General features: G+C 42.8%; 1 protein-coding gene across 1 annotated transcript in view; it reads right to left on the reverse strand.

Annotated features, from left to right (window-relative positions):
* The window catches only part of lgr4 (leucine-rich repeat containing G protein-coupled receptor 4), a 162,302-nt gene extending 143,065 nt beyond the window's left edge, over positions 1-19,237 (reverse strand). Inside the window, exons 1-2 of the mRNA XM_070899688.1 lie at positions 18,751-19,237; positions 16,707-16,720 (exon numbers count right to left, since the gene is read on the reverse strand). Of these exons, the coding sequence (XP_070755789.1) occupies positions 16,707-16,720; positions 18,751-18,995 (259 nt within the window). The 5' untranslated portion in view covers positions 18,996-19,237. The remainder of the gene's footprint in view (positions 1-16,706; positions 16,721-18,750) is intronic.
* Between the last annotated feature and the right edge of the window lie 986 nt (positions 19,238-20,223).

The following is a 20,223-nucleotide window of genomic DNA, read 5'->3' on the forward strand; positions in this document are numbered from 1 at the left end:
GGAGAGAAGGGGGGGTGGAGAGAAGGGGGGGTGGAGAGAAGGGGGGGTGGAGAGAAGGGGGGGGTGGAGAGAAGGGGGGGAGGAGAAGGGGGGGGGTGGAGAGAAGGGGGGGTGGGAGAGAAGGGGGGGTGGAGGAGAAGGGGGGGGGGAGAGAAGGGGGGTGGAGAGAAGGGGGGGTGGAGAGAAGGGGGGTGGAGAGAAGGGGGGGTGGAGGAGAAGGGGGGGTGGAGAGAAGGGGGGGTGGGAGAGAAGGGGGGGGTGGAGAGAAGGGGGGGTGGAGAGAAGGGGGGGGTGGAGAGAAGGGGGGGGTGGAGAGAAGGGGGGGGTGGAGAGAAGGGGGGGGTGGAGAGAAGGGGGGGGTGGAGAGAAGGGGGGGGTGGAGAGAAGGGGGGGTGGAGAGAAGGGGGGGGTGGAGAGAAGGGGGGGGTGGAGAGAAGGGGGGGGTGGAGAGAAGGGGGGGGTGGAGAGAAGGGGGGGGTGGAGAGAAGGGGGGGTGGGAGAAGGGGGGGGTGGAGAGAAGGGGGGGGTGGGAGAGAAGGGGGGGGGGTGGAGAGAAGGGGGGGGTGGAGAGAAGGGGGGGTGGAGAGAAGGGGGGGGGTGGAGAGAAGGGGGGGTGGAGAGAAGGGGGGGGGGGGGGTGGAGAGAAGGGGGGGGGTGGAGAGAAGGGGGGGGGGGTGGAGAGAAGGGGGGGGGGTGGAGGGAGACGGGGGGGGGGTGGAGAGAAGGGGGGGGTGGAGAGAAGGGGGGGGGTGGAGAGAAGGGGGGGGTGGAGAAGGGGGGGGGGGGTGGAGAGAAGGGGGGGGTGGAGAGAAGGGGGGGGTGGAGAGAAGGGGGGGGTGGAGAGGGGGGGGGGTGGAGAGGGGGGGGGGGTGGAGAGAAGGGGGGGGTGGAGAGAAGGGGGGGTGGAGAGAAGGGGGGGGTGGAGAGAAGGGGGGGTGGAGAGAAGGGGGGGGTGGAGAGAAGGGGGGGGTGGAGAGAAGGGGGGGGTGGAGAGAAGGGGGGGGTGGAGAGAAGGGGGGGGTGGAGAGAAGGGGGGGTGGAGAGAAGGGGGGGGTGGAGAGAAGGGGGGGGTGGAGAGAAGGGGGGGGTGGAGAGAAGGGGGGGGTGGAGAGAAGGGGGGGGTGGAGAGAAGGGGGGGGTGGAGAGAAGGGGGGGGTGGAGAGAAGGGGGGGGTGGAGAGAAGGGGGGGGTGGAGAGAAGGGGGGGGTGGAGAGAAGGGGGGGTGGAGAGAAGGGGGGGGTGGAGAGAAGGGGGGGGTGGAGAGAAGGGGGGGGGGGGTGGAGAGAAGGGGGGGGTGGAGAGAAGGGGGGGGGGGGTGGAGAGAAGGGGGGGTGGAGAGAAGGGGGGGTGGAGAGAAGGGGGGGTGGAGAGAAGGGGGGGTGGAGAGAAGGGGGGGGTGGAGAGAAGGGGGGGGTGGAGAGAAGGGGGGGTGGAGAGAAGGGGGGGTGAGAGAAGGGGGGGGTGGAGAGAAGGGGGGGGTGGAGAGAAGGGGGGGGTGGAGAGAAGGGGGGGGTGGGAAGGGGGGTGGGAGAGAAGGGGGGGGTGGAGAGAAGGGGGGGGTGGAGAGAAGGGGGGGGTGGAGAGAAGGGGGGGTGGAGAGAAGGGGGGGGTGGAGAGAAGGGGGGGGTGGAGAGAAGGGGGGGGTGGAGAGAAGGGGGGGGTGGAGAGAAGGGGGGGTGGAGAGAAGGGGGGGTGGAGAGAAGGGGGGGTGGAGAGAAGGGGGGGGTGGAGAGAAGGGGGGGTGGAGAGAAGGGGGGGGTGGAGAGAAGGGGGGGGTGGAGAGAAGGGGGGGGTGGAGAGAAGGGGGGGGTGGAGAGAAGGGGGGGGTGGAGAGAAGGGGGGGGTGGAGAGAAGGGGGGGGTGGAGAGAAGGGGGGGGTGGAGAGAAGGGGGGGGTGGAGAGAAGGGGGGGTGGAGAGAAGGGGGGGGTGGAGAGAAGGGGGGGGTGGAGAGAAGGGGGGGGTGGAGAGAAGGGGGGGGTGGAGAGAAGGGGGGGGTGGAGAGAAGGGGGGGTGGAGAGAAGGGGGGGGTGGAGAGAAGGGGGGGGTGGAGAGAAGGGGGGGGTGGAGAGAAGGGGGGGGTGGAGAGAAGGGGGGGGTGGAGAGAAGGGGGGGGTGGAGAGAAGGGGGGGGTGGAGAGAAGGGGGGGGGGGGTGGAGAGAAGGAGAAAGGGGAGGGAGGCTGAACGGGCCGGGCCGGAGACTTCGGGCAGGGCCCATCCCCAGCACCAGATTTACAGGTAGGTGGCGTTGGGTCGGGTCGGGGAGGGTGTGGGAGGGAGGTCGGTTCGGTTCGGGGGAAGGGAGGGAGAGGGAGGTCAGGTCAGGGGGAGGGAGGTCAGGTCGGGTCCGGTCCGGGGGCGGGGGGAGCGGGTGTCAGGTCCGGTCCGGAGGCAGGAAGCGGGAGTCGAGTCGGGTCGGGAGGAAGCAGGAGCTGGCCGTGGGAGAAGCCTTATTCACGCAGCCCCAGTGAGGCCATTCGGCCAGGGCTAGGGGCTGCGTGCTTCGGGCCCCTCCCACACAGTTTCGGGCGCCTGGAGCTACTGCACTGTTTTCAGCGCAGGGACCTGGCTCCGCCCCCTACAGCTCCTGCTGCGCTGCGCCGAGGGCCAGAGGACCTGCAGGGAGGTGGAGAATCTGGAGGGTTTTTTTAGGCGCACTTTGTGGCGCAAAAAACGGCCGTCCAGGTCGGGACTGCGCCGTTCTAGGCGCGGCTCGAAACTTGGGCCCTTGGAGTGCAGTCACATTTAAGAAAATCAGTACAAAATGCTAATTGTTTATTTTCTCAAAAGTTAAAGTTGAAAATGAAGCCATTTCATAATGTGAGCCAATTCTTTGGGTTTTGTTTAGGGAACTGCATGTTAAATGGAAAATACACCCTTCCTTAACTATTTCATCTTCCAAAATCTCTCCAACAGCAGTACCCTGTATAACTATGAAACAAATGGGTAGCTTTGTAGAAGTCTTAATCACATCCAATTCACTTACATAGGAAGCAATTTAATATACCCAGTAAAGCCTGACAAACTGCAGCTGTGATGAGATATAAGGTTTTCAGTTTCAGTGAGAAGCTGCTGCTGCTGAGCATAGGGTGCTCCAGCATGAGGTTGCAGAACAAGTTGTAAAACAATATCTCTCTAAAATCAAGGGATACAATTATTAATGAGAAATGCAATGACTATAATGAACTTGGGCGGTTAGCAGTATGAAAATACAGCAGAGCATTTCACCATCTGGCTGGATTTTGTGTGCATTATCTGCCGAAATACCAAAAAAAAATTCATAATGCTAATCATCTAATATGGTATCAGCACAATAAAATAATCTGTTCATTTGGTCTATCTTTAAAAATGGAAGATGATTTGGTGAATGTGAATTGTGTTGCAAGAGATGGAAAGGGTGAAGGCCTGGGAAATATTTCAACTGTCGAAGGAACCCATGGCAAAGGAAAAGGGATATTTTAACAACTGTGGAAAATGGAGTCATTGGAGCAGATGGGACTATCAACAATTTATTACATTTCAATATTACAATTACATGCTCATTACTATTAATGGCACATACAGCCATTACGTTGAAGATTTTTTTTTTAAATTGTAAATTAAGACCAAATGGTTTTTCTAGCCCATGATCCAACAAAGATAAGAATAATCAAAGTGACTAAAGACCCTTTCCATCTCTTGCAACAAAATTTACATTCACCAAATCATCTTCCATTATTAAAGACAGACTTACATTTATATAGCGCCTTTCACGACCTCAATGTCCCAACATGCTTTTCCAGTCAATTAAGTACTTTTGATCTGTCTGGAACATGTTTTCCCCTTCTCTCCTCAGAAGGCCCACCCTCTCGGATTCCCTTATTCATTCTTCCGCGACCCCACATCCAGCATTATGGGAATCATTTTAGTTCATAATAGCCTTTATATAATATGGATGCCAGTATGCAAGAGTTGACCTTTACAATGGCACTTGCTTAGGTTGGATCCCAAGAGCCAGGTCCAGGAGGTTTATATTACCAAATCTGACTCTTACCCTGGTAGCGGTATCGCAGAATCATGAAGAACTGATCCAGTGAATCTGCCACTGGGAAAAGGGAGCCAGATTTAATAGTGTAAGCACAGAGCAGTTCACTGATGTCACATTGCCAGAATCCAACCTAAACAACCACCAGTATAAAACTGGCTAAACTCTCATTTCAATTCCATGCCTCAGGGTAGCGCACCCATCAGTAGCTTTTTTTTAGATGTCTGTCTGCACATTACCACTCTACTGTACAGGACTCTGCTGGGTTTTTTCCTCCTCCCATTAAAATATTTCTGAATCATTTAAAGTATAAAAAACTCCCAGTGAGTTTCCATTTGCCACACTGCACATCCCTTGGAGTAAATAGTCAAAATGAGTGCTTTCTGTGCAATATGGACTCATCGCCACTGTGAATTGGATTGAGATTATACAAGCACATTTATGTATACTCCATTCACTTTTTTTTTTAAAAAAGCATAACTTTTATTTTATAGAATTTCTTATACCAAAAGGTTAACAAAGACATATCACAGGACAAGAACAGGCCACAAGATCTATGACTTCCATAGATTGTGTAAAATCTGTCAAAACCTTGGCTACTGCCCTCCTTCTGCACTCTAGCTGCAGTCTTTATATCCTGCAGATTTGATCATTTCAGTCTATACATATTCCTAGAACTTCCAATCTTGTTTCCAATAAGATAATTATCTTTCTGAAGCACTTTCTTTTTTACTTGTCATTTTTCCCTCTCCCCTCCTGAAGGCATGGGCTCCTTGTTGGGGTACAGCTCCACAGGCACACGCTGGAACTTCTCGTAACTTAAAACCCCAAGGCACAGAATCAGCGTTATTGATCATATCACCCTTCTCTTTGATCTTTTTGAAAGTAAAGCATCCAAAATTGCACACAATATACTAAATGTAGTCTTGTCCGTGATCTATACAAGGTTAAAGTGAGTCACTATTTGCGACAAGGGCATTTGATTGTATCTGATCAGTTCTGCATGTTAATAGTGTATCGTGATTGGAGAAATAATTTTACCTAAAAAGTTATTCAGATGCAAGCAGTGAAGGAAATAAGATACTGTACTACATTACACTGCCAGAGGTTTTACAGGTCTGAATTTGTCAAAGAAAGCTGGTACATTTCAGGAATGATTATTGGAAGGAATGGCCATAATATTTCCTAAAGCAGGAGAAGACGGAGCTGAAACTGTCAGGAAGCTGCTAAGAGACAGGATGTCAGCTGTCACTACTAAAAAGGCCGCATTATGCAGAGTTTGAATCCATTAGCTCTTTGACCAACTTTCTCACAATATCATATACCAAACTTTTCTCTCTACCCTATTCTGGTCCCACCCTCCTTGTTAAAAAGATACATTGTCCCATTTTATTTTATTATAAACTAAAATGTAAAAGGGATAGTTTGAAATAAGGTATTTTTGAAAGCTGTATTAATAAAACTTCCATTTTGATAGTAGCTAGTATATAACCTTCACTACAAGAAGCTAAAATCAGAATTTTTCAGACGTTAAACGATGGCTTAAGAACTCTCTTACCATAACCACCCCCCCTCCCTAAAATTTACTTGTACAAAACTAGACAGGTCCAAAAATTGCTTTTGAAATCTAACGCCTCCCGCCCACCTCTTTCCTCTCCTCTTCTTCCTCCAACACCCCCTCCCAAAAAATTGATTTGTTTCTCTCCTGGAGGCATTGGTGAGGAATAGTTCCATAGGTGTCAGCTACCCTCTAGTACCACATCTATGTCCATGCCTCCTGTATGGCTCAGAGACATGGGCCACGTACAGTAGACACCTCAAGTCGCTGGAGAAATACCACCAACGATGTCTCTGCAAGATCCTACAAAGCCCCTGGGTGGACAGACGCACCAACGTTAGCGTTCTCGACCAGGCCAACATCTCCAGCATTGAAGCACTGATCACACTTGATCAGCTCCGCTGGGCAGGCCACATAGTTCGCATGCCAGACACGAGACTCCCAAAGCAAGCGCTCTACTCAGAACTCCTTCACGGCAAACGAGCCAAAGGTGGGCAACGGAAACGATACAAGGACACCCTCAAAGCCTCCTTGATAAAGTGCAACATCCCCAGTGACACCTGGCCAAAGACCGCCCTAAAGTGGAGGAAGTGCATCCGGGAGGGCGCTGGGCTCCGAGTCTCGTCGCCAAGAGCACGCAGAAATCAAGCACAGGCAGCGAAAAGAGCGTGCGGCAAACCAGTCCCACCTACCCCTTCCCTCAACGACTATCTGTCCCACCTGTGACAGAGACTGTGGTTCTTGTATTGGCCTGTACAGTCACCCAAAGAACTCATGTTAAGAGTGGAAGCAAGTCTTCCTCGATTCCAAAGGACTGCCTATGATGATGATGATGATGATGCGTACCTCATCTAAGTAGCCATTACTCATTTGTAAACTTGGACGAGTACTGCAAATACAGTACTCAACTGTAAAGGGCATCATAGATAGTCTTGATCCTTTCCTCGCCGATATCCATTTCCTACAAAAGAATTTGCCTCTCCTTAACCTAGGAACATGAAGGTCAGTAGCACCCTTACTGAAATTAGCTAATTCAGCACACACTCCTTTGGCTAACCATCAGGGAAACACCCCTTAACTTTGGACAAAAAAGTCTTCCAGTACAAATAAACAAAGTCAATGTTTTTGCAAAAATTTCATATGAATGATCCAGCATGAAATTAATAGCTCAAGGACCCAAAACAGCTCCTTAATGATAAACAGACATAGTAATGGCAGTATAACAGCTCTTTGTTTACCCTCAAACTGGAATCATTTTCTCATCAGTTGTATAATAATCAAGACATTAAGTCACTTCAGTTTTCACGAGTTTCTATACATCAAATAGCCTTCCACTGGTCCCTTAACATGGAACTGCACAAAGCTTTACAAGGAAAACATCTTAATGATTCGCTCACATTCCCGACTAAACCTAAAATGGTTGGAAATTTCTATTTACCTTCAGTTTAATCTCCCATGCTTGCAGCTGCCCATAGAAAGAAATGCAATAATTGGCTTCTTTCACCTCTGTTAGCCCAGAACAAAAGTGTCATTCAGTTTAAATTTACAAAATGCACCAATGGATGGTCAACTAGCAGAACCAACAGGGTGGAATAACAATAACTCTGTAGCATTTTCTTCCTTCTTTTGTTTAGCCTTTCAAAGCCGTTAATTAAGACTTACACAATGCACCCCCATGGGTTTTTTATCTGGAGGCATTACACGCTTGTAATTTTTTTTTTTAAATTAAAAAAGTTGAATCTCGAGACAGACATGCTAAATTATACAGCTTAAAATTCTTATTTTGAAGAAAAACCACCACGTAAACTTGCACAGTTTGAGCAAAGAACAAAATTGTTTATTTCACACTACGTTTGGTTGGGCTCTCTATTTATTTCTGAAAAATCTTAGATTCTTCCTTAATGTAAGCAGGTGGAATTGGGAGGCAGCAGAAGGGGCCCAAGACAGGAAAAAAAGGCTACAAAATAAAGACAAATCTGTAATTTAAACTCAAACTTTTGTCTTGACAGATCCTAGACCATTTTGGCAAGAACCTGACTGTTCCGTTTTTTCTTTCTTCATGATGAGAGACTGAGTGACAGATTAATGTGATTGCTTCTTTTCATAGTTCACTGGGGGTGGTTTTGGGGGAGGGTGCTAAACAGGAACAAATGCCTAACAATGCGCTCATTCTGAGGAGTAATTTTCAATCCGTCAAAGAGTAATCTGGCCCCATTCTATTGTAAATGTGTTTATTCTGTGGCAAGCAGCACTGGACCTGTTTCCATGCAGCAGCATGATAGTAAGATGGAGAATGCAGGCCACAAAACTCCCAGGCTCCTTCAAAGGAGCCAACATAACAATCAACCTCAACATAACCTTTTTTTTGTATAGGAATTACTCCAACTCCAGATCTAATCGTGCATGGCTTTCTTAGAGGCTTCTGTACATTTCCCTCCATTGGGTCCACTACCATTTCTGAGTCCTTTTAGCAAATTCAGCTATACACACAACTGACACCCCCTGCACACTTTATTCCATTAACTTGTAATGCTCTTTTCAGAAGCAACAAATCCTATTACAGTAACATCTTTAAGAGACTTTCAAATACTCACAAATAAGTTTAGCAAGAGGCTTAGGGAGAATGGCATTTAATACAACAAGAGGTCTGTGTGCATGATATCAGTTTCTGTCTGCTTTTTATCTTAACCAACTGTTTTGGCGCTTGCTAAAGGATTCCCAAAAATAAGCTATCTTCTCGTCTGCTCGGCACTAGCTACATGGCAGCTTTTATTACTGTTGCACACAATGGAGTTAACAACCAGACATACTGGACAATAGATGTTTTACTATTCTATCAGCAAAAAGCAGCTCAACTTTCCCCACCTCAAAAGTTGTTATTTGACATTGTGTGTTTCAGAAAAGTACTGTACACCAATAGAGTATTTTAAAAGCACTTTGGGTACAAGACTCAATAGAGAAAAGGGGGGGAAAAGTTTACAATCACTCTTTACCATTTGCTAATGGAGTTTGTAATTTGATATACTGCAATTAGTTTGAGCAGTGGAACCTCAGGGCTACTTCAAGGACTATAATTACATGGGGAGGGGGCAGCAAAGAAGTAATGCTAAACCAATAGTTAAATTATTGGCAAGGAGGATTTTACTTCCTTTATAATAGCTGCCAAGGAGTCATTTTATCAAACAAATATGGTCAATAAGTTGTGAGCACTGTGAAACTTTATAGTATTGGCACTTGAAATAGTTTGAGAGAAGACAACTCAAATGTAATATTGGACACAGCAGCCAGTTTCACATGATTCAATGCAGTAAACATGCTATGTGCTGCAGCCTTGAACTGGGCAATGTGGTGCAATAAATCAGGAAGACGCCATTCAGACTGTTCTCATTACCTAATGGTAGGACAATGCACAGTCTCATTCCAACACATTTTTTTTTGCCCCCAGCTTCTATATGATGGCTGTAAACTAATTAACACCTACTATTGAGAAATAAACAGCCCTGCCCACATTGCTAGCAGTAACAAAACAAAAAGAAAAAAAGGTACAAAAAAAAAGGGAGGGGTTGGTCTAGCTTATTTGACAACCTTTAGTTTTCAATAAATGAATGATGGTTCTGCAGCTACGGGTATTAACGTTACCCATATACATTGACAATTACCTGAATGCATATTCTTTACCGGTGTGAACAAAATACCAGAGATCGAATAGATTGCCTCCTTTGCACACCACTGACAATTCCACATATTTTAAATGTCAAAACCTAATTTTACAGACTACACATTGATGTATCTGAGGGAATTTAATTTTGTTGTATTTACTGCGTACTAATGTCACAAATGCTAGTCAGTATGAAAACTTTTACTTACAACCAATGGTTAAATGAATGAATCCTTAATGTGCAAAGGGTAATACACATTAAACATTAGCAATAGTTCAGGAAGTTTAACCCATTATTAAAATTGGGGAAAAAATGACTTAATGTATATACAAGTTCTTTTAAGATGCAGTGTGCATGTGTTAAAAGATGGGATAACTTGAACATTTCTTTTCGATTTGCACTATGGGTAGTCAAAGCATGACCACTCTTCCAGGTCAGATACACAATAAGTTTCCTCGTACAGCACCAAAACAGTTATTTTGACCTCCTGGAACAGAAATGTTGGGTTTGAACCTACACCATTGTGATTCGTGTCTGTTTTACACTGTGAGCTGTTGCTCATTTGGAACTGTATTTGGATCAGCAAACTCAATTCACCTCTGACCTCAAAGTCAATAGATAACGAGAGGTAAATCATTTATCATAAAAAACAGTGCAGAGACTGGAACCAATTAAGAGTTCTGTAGTTAGTTCTTAAAAGCAATAGCTTCCCAATCAGAGGGTCACAGTTTTGAATGTCAAGGCTACAAGTTACTCAAATCCATAGCAGTTGAGATATATTCAGTTTTCAGCTGCAAGATGGAGAATCTCTCAAAAGTGGATCATTCCAACTTGGGAGGGGGAGAGAGAAAGAGAGAGAGAGAGAGAGAAAACCAATTCTGACTGCCCTTCCCCATTACAAGAACATTTCTCGTCAGGTTATTAAACTGCAGTTGAATGCAGTTTCTCCAGTAGAGAAAATAAATTATGTGAAAGTGACAGCCAATGTGGGTAGAAAAACAAGAGTCAAGCATCTTTAAAGTAACCTATCGGCTGAATATATAAAATAACCGGTAGCGCTGAAACTGCAGTCTCTTATATTAAATAAAGTATCAGAAGCCATGTCCATCTTAAAATCTGCATAAAATATCGATCACATGCACAATTCTTACAAATTATGCTGACCAAACCTTTTGATGCTGGTTCTAAATCAGCTTTTTTACCCACATTTTACAAAGTTTACATATTTCAGAAATTGATCATATTGCACTGTTAAAAAATAAACATTTTCACTGAAATATGATTCCGAAATCCATTGTGAATAAAGGATGCAAAACAAAAGGAAAAAGAACATTGTCAACAAGATTACTAGTAAATAGCAAATACAAATAAATTCTGTAACCAATTAGATTACATTTTTAACGAAATCTGAAGTTCAAAAAGGAGATAATGCACTTGCATTTTTAAAAAAAATGGATTTAAGTGATTTAAGTCTAATATTGAAGCAATTAAATTTCTAAAAACACCATGAACTGCTCAGAACAACAAAGTTATTAGCACAGGAGGACTGCCTGGCTTTCGCACACAGACAGGTATAAGTTATCTAAAAAGGAAGCTTAAGTCACTGTGTGGTTTAATTGCTTACTGACTAACACTCCCTGAAAAACAAATTAAACATCCAGGCGTTTCCTGGGTGAAAGGGCACAGAACTCAATTACTGGAAGGAAATATCTCACTAGCCAGAGAGAATAATCAACCCTGCATGTCATTAGCCACATCAAGATTTAAAGTCAACTTAATGAGGTGGAAAAGGGGGCAAACAAGGAACAGACAGAGTAACAACTTCAACCAGGCTTTCAGACTATTTATTCCTGACAGGATGACTGTTATTTGGAAAGAGAGGTGGAGGGATTTGTAGAACACAGAAACAGAACCATTTTTACATTCTGCAAGCGAATGATTTATAATAAAAGAATTCAGTGACTCTTGACATCCACGACTTCTGTATAGTACTCTGCATCACAGGCTGGAAAATTGCCCTTGAAACAACTAGGCTTGATGTAGGCTTCCATAGAGAACAATTCAGTCAAATATTAACCGCTCTGTTAATGTTTACAATTCCAGCTCAAGGTGTTAAAAAATAAAATCAGATTTTATTTTTTTCGATATAGGCTGTATCCATATGTACATAAACACAGTTAGCAGTTCAGAGTGTGCACGTCAAGATTGCTTCATTATAAATCATACTAAGTGCACTAAATTAAATGCAAACTTTTCATTTTATCTTATTGCAAAGTTTACTGTGCATTTTAAAATGCTTGGCTTTCTTATTTCATAACTACATATAAAAAAGTATTGTTTCAAATACTATTCTCAGCTATATGGGTTCTTCAAAAATATATCAGTGAAAAGGTAGGTCAATGCTGACCCCATGTCCTGAAACTGATGGTTATATGCAGCACAAGTCGCCTAGCTGTACCACCCTAAAAAGGGAAAGTGAAATATTCCATATGTTTTCTTTGTTACCAGCAAGGTTCTTGCCATAAAGCCCACATCAGCTTCCCTGTGGAGGGACCAGGACTATTCAGATGCAATCAAGTGGAAGCTAACAACTCATTTCAAAATGGATACTGTGAAGCTTGCCAGAAAACATATTTCTCTACACTTCACTTTTGTCACTTCTTGACCGTTTATAGTTTAAAGTAATTTTGAAACACAAAGCTATTTTTTTCAAAAAATAAAAGATACCTTTGCAGACAAAAAAAATCCATATTCTAAATTAATTAAAAAGATTTTTAATTGTTTATTTTTCACCCGCATTTAAATCCTCATGTTACATTTCCTGGCTGAGATGGTGAGAAGGCAATCTGCTTCCAGGGATCCGATACCTCATAAATGGCCATTAGTAGATTCATGTTCCTCCTAGATGGACTTTCTTGCCAATTTTTTTTTCCTCCTCATGGAAAACCACCTCAGCTCCACCCAGGCCATTTTTTTTTTCCTTTTCATCCTCTTCCCTTGTATTTATAAGCAATATTTCCAAACAAAAATCAAAGTCAAACCAAATAGAGTGTTAGTTTGTCAGAAATGCAATTAATCTAATTTTGGAATTGTGGAATGCAAGTTATAAATGTATGCAGAACAAATAGAAGTAAAATCTGGTTTTCACTACAACAAGACTGAATTATACATTATTCTCAGTCCCCCAACAGATTTATTACAGTATCAAAAATAAAATTGTGCCAATGGATATTATGCATTATTCCCACCATTAATGGCACTCCCCAATTAATTAGAACTGCTGATCGATAGTAAGATCATATAGAATCATACAGCACAGAAGGGGGCCATTCGTCCCATTGTACCTGTGCCAGCTCTTTGAAAAAGCTATCCAATTAGTCCCTTTCCTTGCACTTTCCCCATAGCCCTGCAATTTTTTTCCCTTCAAGTATTTATTTAATTCTCTTTTGAAAGTTACTATTGAAACTGCTTCCACCTTCCTTTCAGGCAGCACATTTCCGATCTGACAGGAGATCCGTTCTGTACATAGTGTATACTCACTTTAATTTTTATTTTTACAAATGTCAGCTAGAATCTAAATCTAGTATCTTTCTCACACAGAAACACACCCCATATATATCAATAAGCTATGCATTACTGGGGTCACTTTATTCACAAGAGTCACCTCAACGTCAGCACCGAGGGAAAAGAATTGACTGAATTTTACACAATTGAGAAATCAAGTCACACACCATCTCAAGAACAATTTCAATAATTTCCCACTTATTCAAAAAGAAAGTGCTATGAGGTATTCTGTAACTCAATATAGTTCTCAGTTTTTAAATTTAAAACTCTGTTTTTGGGAGATGCTCCAGTATGAGAGTTGGGAGCAGTTTATTTTTTAAAGTTGCAAAATCTATGCCACAGCCCATAGTTCAGGACACTACCTGGGCTGAAAAGCATACAACAGAAGGCAAGATCAATCAAGATCTTGGAAGACACCAAGCTTGTACTTTGTAGGAGATGGGGGGGGGGGGGGGGGGGGGCGGGTGGAGGACTAAGGGATGTAGTAGGGAGCTCCCTCATTCCTAGGAAAGAAAGAGTGAATTAAGAGTTTGTGACGCAAAGTGCACTTCACGGTTTAAATAATCCAACTACCGTGCAGAGCATTTCCACATGCAGCCCAGCAGCCGCAGGTTTTGCCCTTACGAGCACAAAATTTAAAAATGGTTATAAACATAGTTCACCATTGTTCCACATCATGGTCACAGTTTAAAGTTGCAATTTTTTTGTATTTTACTGCCATATTAAATAGCTGTTCAGTAACTGCACTTTATGATTATAAAAGTTTTAGTTAACTGTTCACTAGATCATGCACTAAAGATATCCAACTGCTTTTCTGGCAGTCGAGCCATGCTGGAAGTTAACGCTCTTGTTAAGTGGCCGTGTGAAGGTCCCGCGCAGGCCGCTCACCGGCTTTTACATAGGAGAAACCGCGCATGCGCGAGAATTTGAATGGGCTGCGCAGCCGGTTGAAGGGACCATGCACGAAAAGAAATTACAGGGAACATTTCTGGCAGTTAACCATTTTAGGCTAGCTAACAGTGACAATGGCATAAAATATCAGATTGAGCCGAAGACTGAAACCATTTACATTATAAATTTTTGACTCCAAAAAGTCTTTGAATCTTCGTAATTACAATACAGTACCAGCCGATTTAAAGCCATGTACAAATGTAATTATAGTCGAGTCCTGAAAATGTACATCCATACCATAAAATTGCAATCTACCATTAACTAGTCATGCCCAGCATGTAGAAAATCTTACTCAAACCAATTACATTTCTTGACAAACTAGTTAAGCATCCGGGTGCATTACGAATTTAATCCACTGAGTCACATAAACAAGGAAGGCCTCAGGTTCAATCCCCAGTCTGTTCTGAATTAGCTAATATACAGAATGGTAGCAAAGGCATGAAAATTGACCCTGGGTTAGGAAGGGGAAAAAATTAGTTGGGCAGAGTTTCTATTCCTGGTCACTATCCAGGGAATGCTGTTTACGTGTGAACATCAGGCAAGAACAGGATAGGACTCAGCTTTGATGCGCCTTTCCCCACAGTGGAGTAGCCTGCTCAGCATCAAGGCTCCTACATAATGAATGGCCACTTGAATCAGTTACCAGAGGGCACCAGCACCTGGTGGTACCGTACGCCAGCAACTAGCTGTAATTTCAGAAGAGTGGTTAAAAAAAAATCAAGATCAGCGGCACCACCTTACCTGCTTTTTATAAGCTCAAGTGGCTACAGCACTCATTTAAATAAAAGTTAAGCAAAAACCTATGGCTGATGCACGAGAACACTAAGTTCCCCTCTAAGGTCACATACCATCCCAACTTGGACATGTATCGCCGTTCCTTCAGAGTTGCTGGGTCAAAATTCTGGAACACTCTACCCAACAGCACTGTGGGAGTACCATCACCACATGAACTGCAGCCAGATCAAGGCGGCAGCTCATCACCACCTTCTCAAAAGCAGCTGTGGATGTTCAATAAATGCTAGCGACCCCACTATACCAAGAAGTATTTTTTTAAACAAAATATCACACACAGAAAGATATCTAAATAGGAATACAAGTTCACTCAACTTTATCTGGCATGGCATTTAGGACTCATTAAGACAGTATATGAAAGATTATACTTTCTTCCTAGTGTTCGGCAATACTTTGCTGGAACACTATTTTACTAGAATAGTTTTATGTGTTGTCTCGGTTGCAAAAAAAAAATACACTTGCATTCTTGCTAATATTTATTCAAAAGATTCAACATACCCAGTTACAAAAGCTGTACATTTCTGAAGTCTCAATCACGTAAACACATTGAATGCCTAACTCACCTATTAGTATCTAGGCCACCTTATCTGTACAAAATGACAGAAACACAAATTTTGTTTTATTAACAATGTGTAACTACTCAAGTAGGTAAATATGGGTAAACCACAAACTACCCCAATTTATGGCTACCAGGTGCAAATCAATACTGACTAGTATTGGCCATATTTTACCCTCCTCCAGTTACTTGCAAGTTGTGTTCAGACCATTTAAATACAAAAGCAATATGTAACTAAAATATTAAGCTCTCCTTTATAAAGTAAGGAAACAATTGTGAATTATGAAGTTACAAAATAAATTAAACTATGTATTTAACAGCAATTCTTCTGCAATCACTATTTATACTTTATGAACTTTGAAGTGAATTGGTTGAATAGCTTAAAAATATGGCTTAAATCAGATTCAGAAAGGTAGATGCTGACACTGCACAAATGGTTCAAATGTTTGTGAATTATTCTATTTCTTTAACTTTTGAAAAACTACCCATTTATCACGTGGTATTTTATCAAAGTATTTACTAAAACATACAATTCATTACTCATGTCATATAATGCCAAGCAAACAAAATATGAAAATCCTTCACCAGGCAAATATTTTATCGTGTGCCTGCTTTCAAATACTCCAATGTGCCCTTTTCAAGCTATAAAATTATTAGTAATATCTGCATTTCACAAAATTAACATTCCAACATTCATCACATGATGCAGGTTAAGCATATAGGTAGGCAATTATCGCAGCCGGATTAGAGTAAGAAGTAATAACCTTTGAACATACAAGGCTCCAGGCACTTATTCTACAGAAGATAACACTAAAATATTTAGTGGCTTTAAAAATACTGCATTTTTGATTGACCAGAGATCGGTGCATTATTAACAACCTTCCCGTCGTCAAATATTTATGGCAGGATATTTCTATGGACACAGTTTCAGTGAGTTAACATTGTTCTTTCCATCTGTAAATACTCAATACTCACGAGCATCATAGTTACAAGGGTCTTTTTCACAATTAATAGGAAGCCAAAAAGTACACAATCGATGTTAACACTTTGTTTATTCCAAGATGCTTGAATTGTTTGGGGACAACATAAAACATTAACATGATGCTTTGGAACACTGCACACAATTGGCAATGTTTAAGCAATAATTTGTTGCAATGGATCATTTTTCACTACTACAAATATACTTTTTGGAGTCATGAACAAAATCTACATTCACATTACAACTTTTTTTTTCATTTAAAAATTACACACAGTACCAATGAAAGAAAATAATGCACCTTCCAAGTATCCAACATCTATCAACTCAACCATTTCAATGGAAACTGTTAGCTGAATACATGGCTTTGCTATAACTCATGATCACTTACTCAAATGTATAAATAATCTTTTAAATTCAAATGTATGAAAATATTCTAATTTTATCAGCATTTTACTGCAACACCATCAGTCATATAATGACTTTAACCCAGTGTGCAGTTATGCAGTTGTGAAGTAGGCTGGTGCTGGAGTTACTGTATCTGCTGCTTACCGTCAGTGTCTCAATAATTTTCAACTGCCGCCCTATCAAACCATCCTAGTAAACCAAAAAGTCAACATGATAGACTAAACGTGATATTTCTATTGTTGACTGCTTTTATATAAACTATACATTTCATTTGTTTTTGAAAGCATCATCTAACAATGTCTATTCAACTCGAGACAGTTTCAGCTTATACTAGAACTTTAATTTTCCATCAATTCCAGTTACAACTGCAGAATTCCTAACAATTCTACATACACCTTTCAAATCCATGCTGTGGTTTATATAAAGAAAACTTACATGATGCAGCAAAACAAAACAGAAAAATCCATTCTCAGTTGAGTACAAGAAGTTTAATAGCATTATTTTAGGGTGCATGCCATCTAGGTCACAACACATTTTTGTCTTTAGTTTTTATTGAATCTAGCAGTTTAAAAAAAAAAGTATTACATTTACATTTCCTGGTGTATATATGGGATTTCTGGTGTATATATGGGATGCAAAGCAGTTGACCAGTTAACTCAAACTTCTTTCTGGCATAATTCATTAAAACATTCAATATTCCACAGCAGAAGCCATTTTTAGGAACATGAATGTTGTATACTCAAGGTGCTGACCTCTGACATTTTGCCTCAGTGCCCTAACTTTATGACTGGCAGGAATCCAGGGAAAAAAGGCTGAAAGGAGTGTGAAAAACAACCAACTTGCTCCTGAAATTGATCTCCACTGGAAAAACATGAAAATCTTCACAACGAATGACGGCAAGAGATTAGTGGAACAGAATGACTTTACCACTACTTGCCTGAAAGCCAGAAAAACATTTTCCAATAGCAATGGGGCACTGTACCATTAAAACTTCCATTCAAAATTATGTTGCTCTGCTTTTTTATATGCATTAATGCCCAATTTATACTGCGCCACGCAAGGGCAACATTTAAACACACTGACCTGGCAGCCAGAATTACACTGCCCACTTTCATGTTTGTGGGGGGGTTAGGGTACGAGGCTGAGCTGCACATGTGTGCACATAGAATGCATGCACAGAGCTCATCAGCATCTTACTACTAATGAAATTTCTAATACAGGATAGTCAGGTCCATCAGTCTTCAGAAACCTACACTGCAGTAGAGGTGTATATTTTTAAAACTTCGTAACTTAAAATTCAAATAGTTAATTGGAGTTATTCTACATGTTCCTTTTCCAGTGGCACTCCTACTGACATCAAACTGCCAATTTCTACAAAATCAGCAATGTTACTCTGCATGTTGATCTTTGTGTGGTCCAAAATATTGCCCAATGCCAAAACTAAAATATACAACATAAATGAAGCACAAGAATATAGAAATTATTCTTCAACTCAAGAATCTTAACCGAGAACGGATTGCTGGTCAGCCAGAATCTGATACTTTATTCAATCCAACCCGTACATTTAATTTTAAAGAAATAGAAAACGCAGCCAAAATCTGTTTACACCATAAAGCCTGCATTTGTTAATTTTAAACCACAAGTATGCAATCTGATGGGACGCGTCAATAGTCTAATTTGCAATGCCAAGCAGAGATTTAACTGCAAATTGTCTGCATATCCAGTTTCAAATTTGATTGCATAAATAGATAAATTGTATTGAACCAGATAATTAAAAACAAAATGACTCATCGTGTCACAAAACGTCTTTCCATGCCAAATGTTATATTTAAAAATAAATTAAAGTTGCACATTAACAGTTGTAAAATACTTTGCACTATATTTTACAAAACAAGTACATTTTTCTAAGTTCCAGCAAGCAACGAACAGGTTTTTTTTCCAGCTATCCCAAGAGGGCACTTTCTTACTTTGAATCAACCTAAAACAGGGACGAAGATTGGTGCTCACGTTCCTACGAATCGTGTTGCCGAAACGATTAATATTTACTGCAATCATAATTATAAAATCACTACTGTCTCTTCGTTTAAATATATATATATTTTCTCCTCGCTCTCGTTTTCCCTGACGTTACATGCCAGCGTTTATTAAAAAATAAATCGACGAATGCACCGCCTTGACAGCACCCAGATGTGCGCGTGTGAGTGCGGGAAGGAAGAATACCTTTTATTTAGAATTCTTTTATTGCACGGTTTGTTGTACTCACAGGAAAAAAGTGAAGATGCTGAGGCCTTGCGGCACGGCGGTTAATCCTCGGCCGGAGCAGTCGACCCTGAGTGCGGCTCCACCGTCGCCTTCGCAGCGGCACACGGCCGGGCACGGAGCGGCCAGATTCTCGGTGCGGCCGCCGCTCCATCCCACCCACAGCAGCAGCAAGAGAAGCGGAGGTGCCGGGCACAGCCAACCCGACATTGGCCACCGCCGGCGGCTCCGCGCACACAACCGGCACATGGTAAAAATAATTAAAAAAAATAAAACCAAACGACTGAGATAAACCCTCTTTTTTTTCTCTCGCTCTTCTCCGCCAGATATCACCAAAACGATCCCCCACCCACACTCCCTCGGTAAGTTTTATTCCTCCTCTTCCTCTTCACTCCCACCGCCACCACTCTCACTCCAGCGAGCTCCGCAGCTCAATAAACAGCTGACGTTGCGGGGGGGGGGCTCAGGCTCGCGGAGAGCCTGGGGCCAACGTCCCAGCCCCGGTCACCATTGGATACCGCGCGAGCCCCGGGGAGGAGCCGGCACCCTTTGACTGACAGAAGCTCGTGCTCCGGATCCTGCTCCTGCTCCGGCCCCAGCGGCGCTGCAACTAACCTGAAAACACTGCACAACCCACCCCCGAAAGGAGCTCGCTCGGCAGGACCGGCGGCGGATTTGCTTCCCAAGGTTATTTGCGGGAACATTTGGAGGTGAAGACTGTGAGAGTACCCCCGCGTCCCATTTCTGGGTGGGCCCCACAGAAAAAGGCGAAAGGCACCACTTCGTGGCATAAAATTGTCTGGATGAACTGCATTTTAATTGGCTTTGCAGATTGCAAAATGTCAATGGATGTTTAGAAAACAAAAAATACAAATGTCAATATCAGCAAGTTTCACATGTTATTTTTTTGTATTATGTTGTGAGTATCGTGCAAAGAGACGCCAGAGGAAAATACCTGATGTGATTCCAGTATAACTTTGTTCGAGAAATTCCAGCGGACCAAATTACACTCCCTTCACTCCTGTTGTATTGCATTCCTCGTCCAGACAAAGGATCTGAGTACAATGTCCCGTTCTCAAGCACAACATAGACGATTCAATTAACTTGTTATAATAAAATGGCAAAATCCAACTACCACATTTAATCCAGTCAAAGACAAGTAAAATACATGTTTTAGGTAAATGCATTTAGCTGGCTAAATGATTACACTGACTGTGATAAGAGATTTTTAAATTGGCAATATTAATGCAATATATGTGGGTTAGTCGCTCACAAAGACTTGGATTAAACAATTGGTGGCGAGAAAGCCTGGTTCCCAGTATTGGACCTGTGGCAGTTCAAGGTGGCTGCCACGTCCTTACACTACACTGAAGGCAGGTGTTGTCATACAGCTGATAAGAAAACTTTGAGTGACATCTGCTGGAAGGAATTACCTGGAGGCAGAGTATGAGAACATATTCTTCCGTGCCTATCATGA

Source organism: Pristiophorus japonicus, chromosome 14 (genome assembly GCF_044704955.1).
Source record: "Pristiophorus japonicus isolate sPriJap1 chromosome 14, sPriJap1.hap1, whole genome shotgun sequence".
Taxonomy (NCBI): Eukaryota; Metazoa; Chordata; class Chondrichthyes; family Pristiophoridae; genus Pristiophorus; species Pristiophorus japonicus.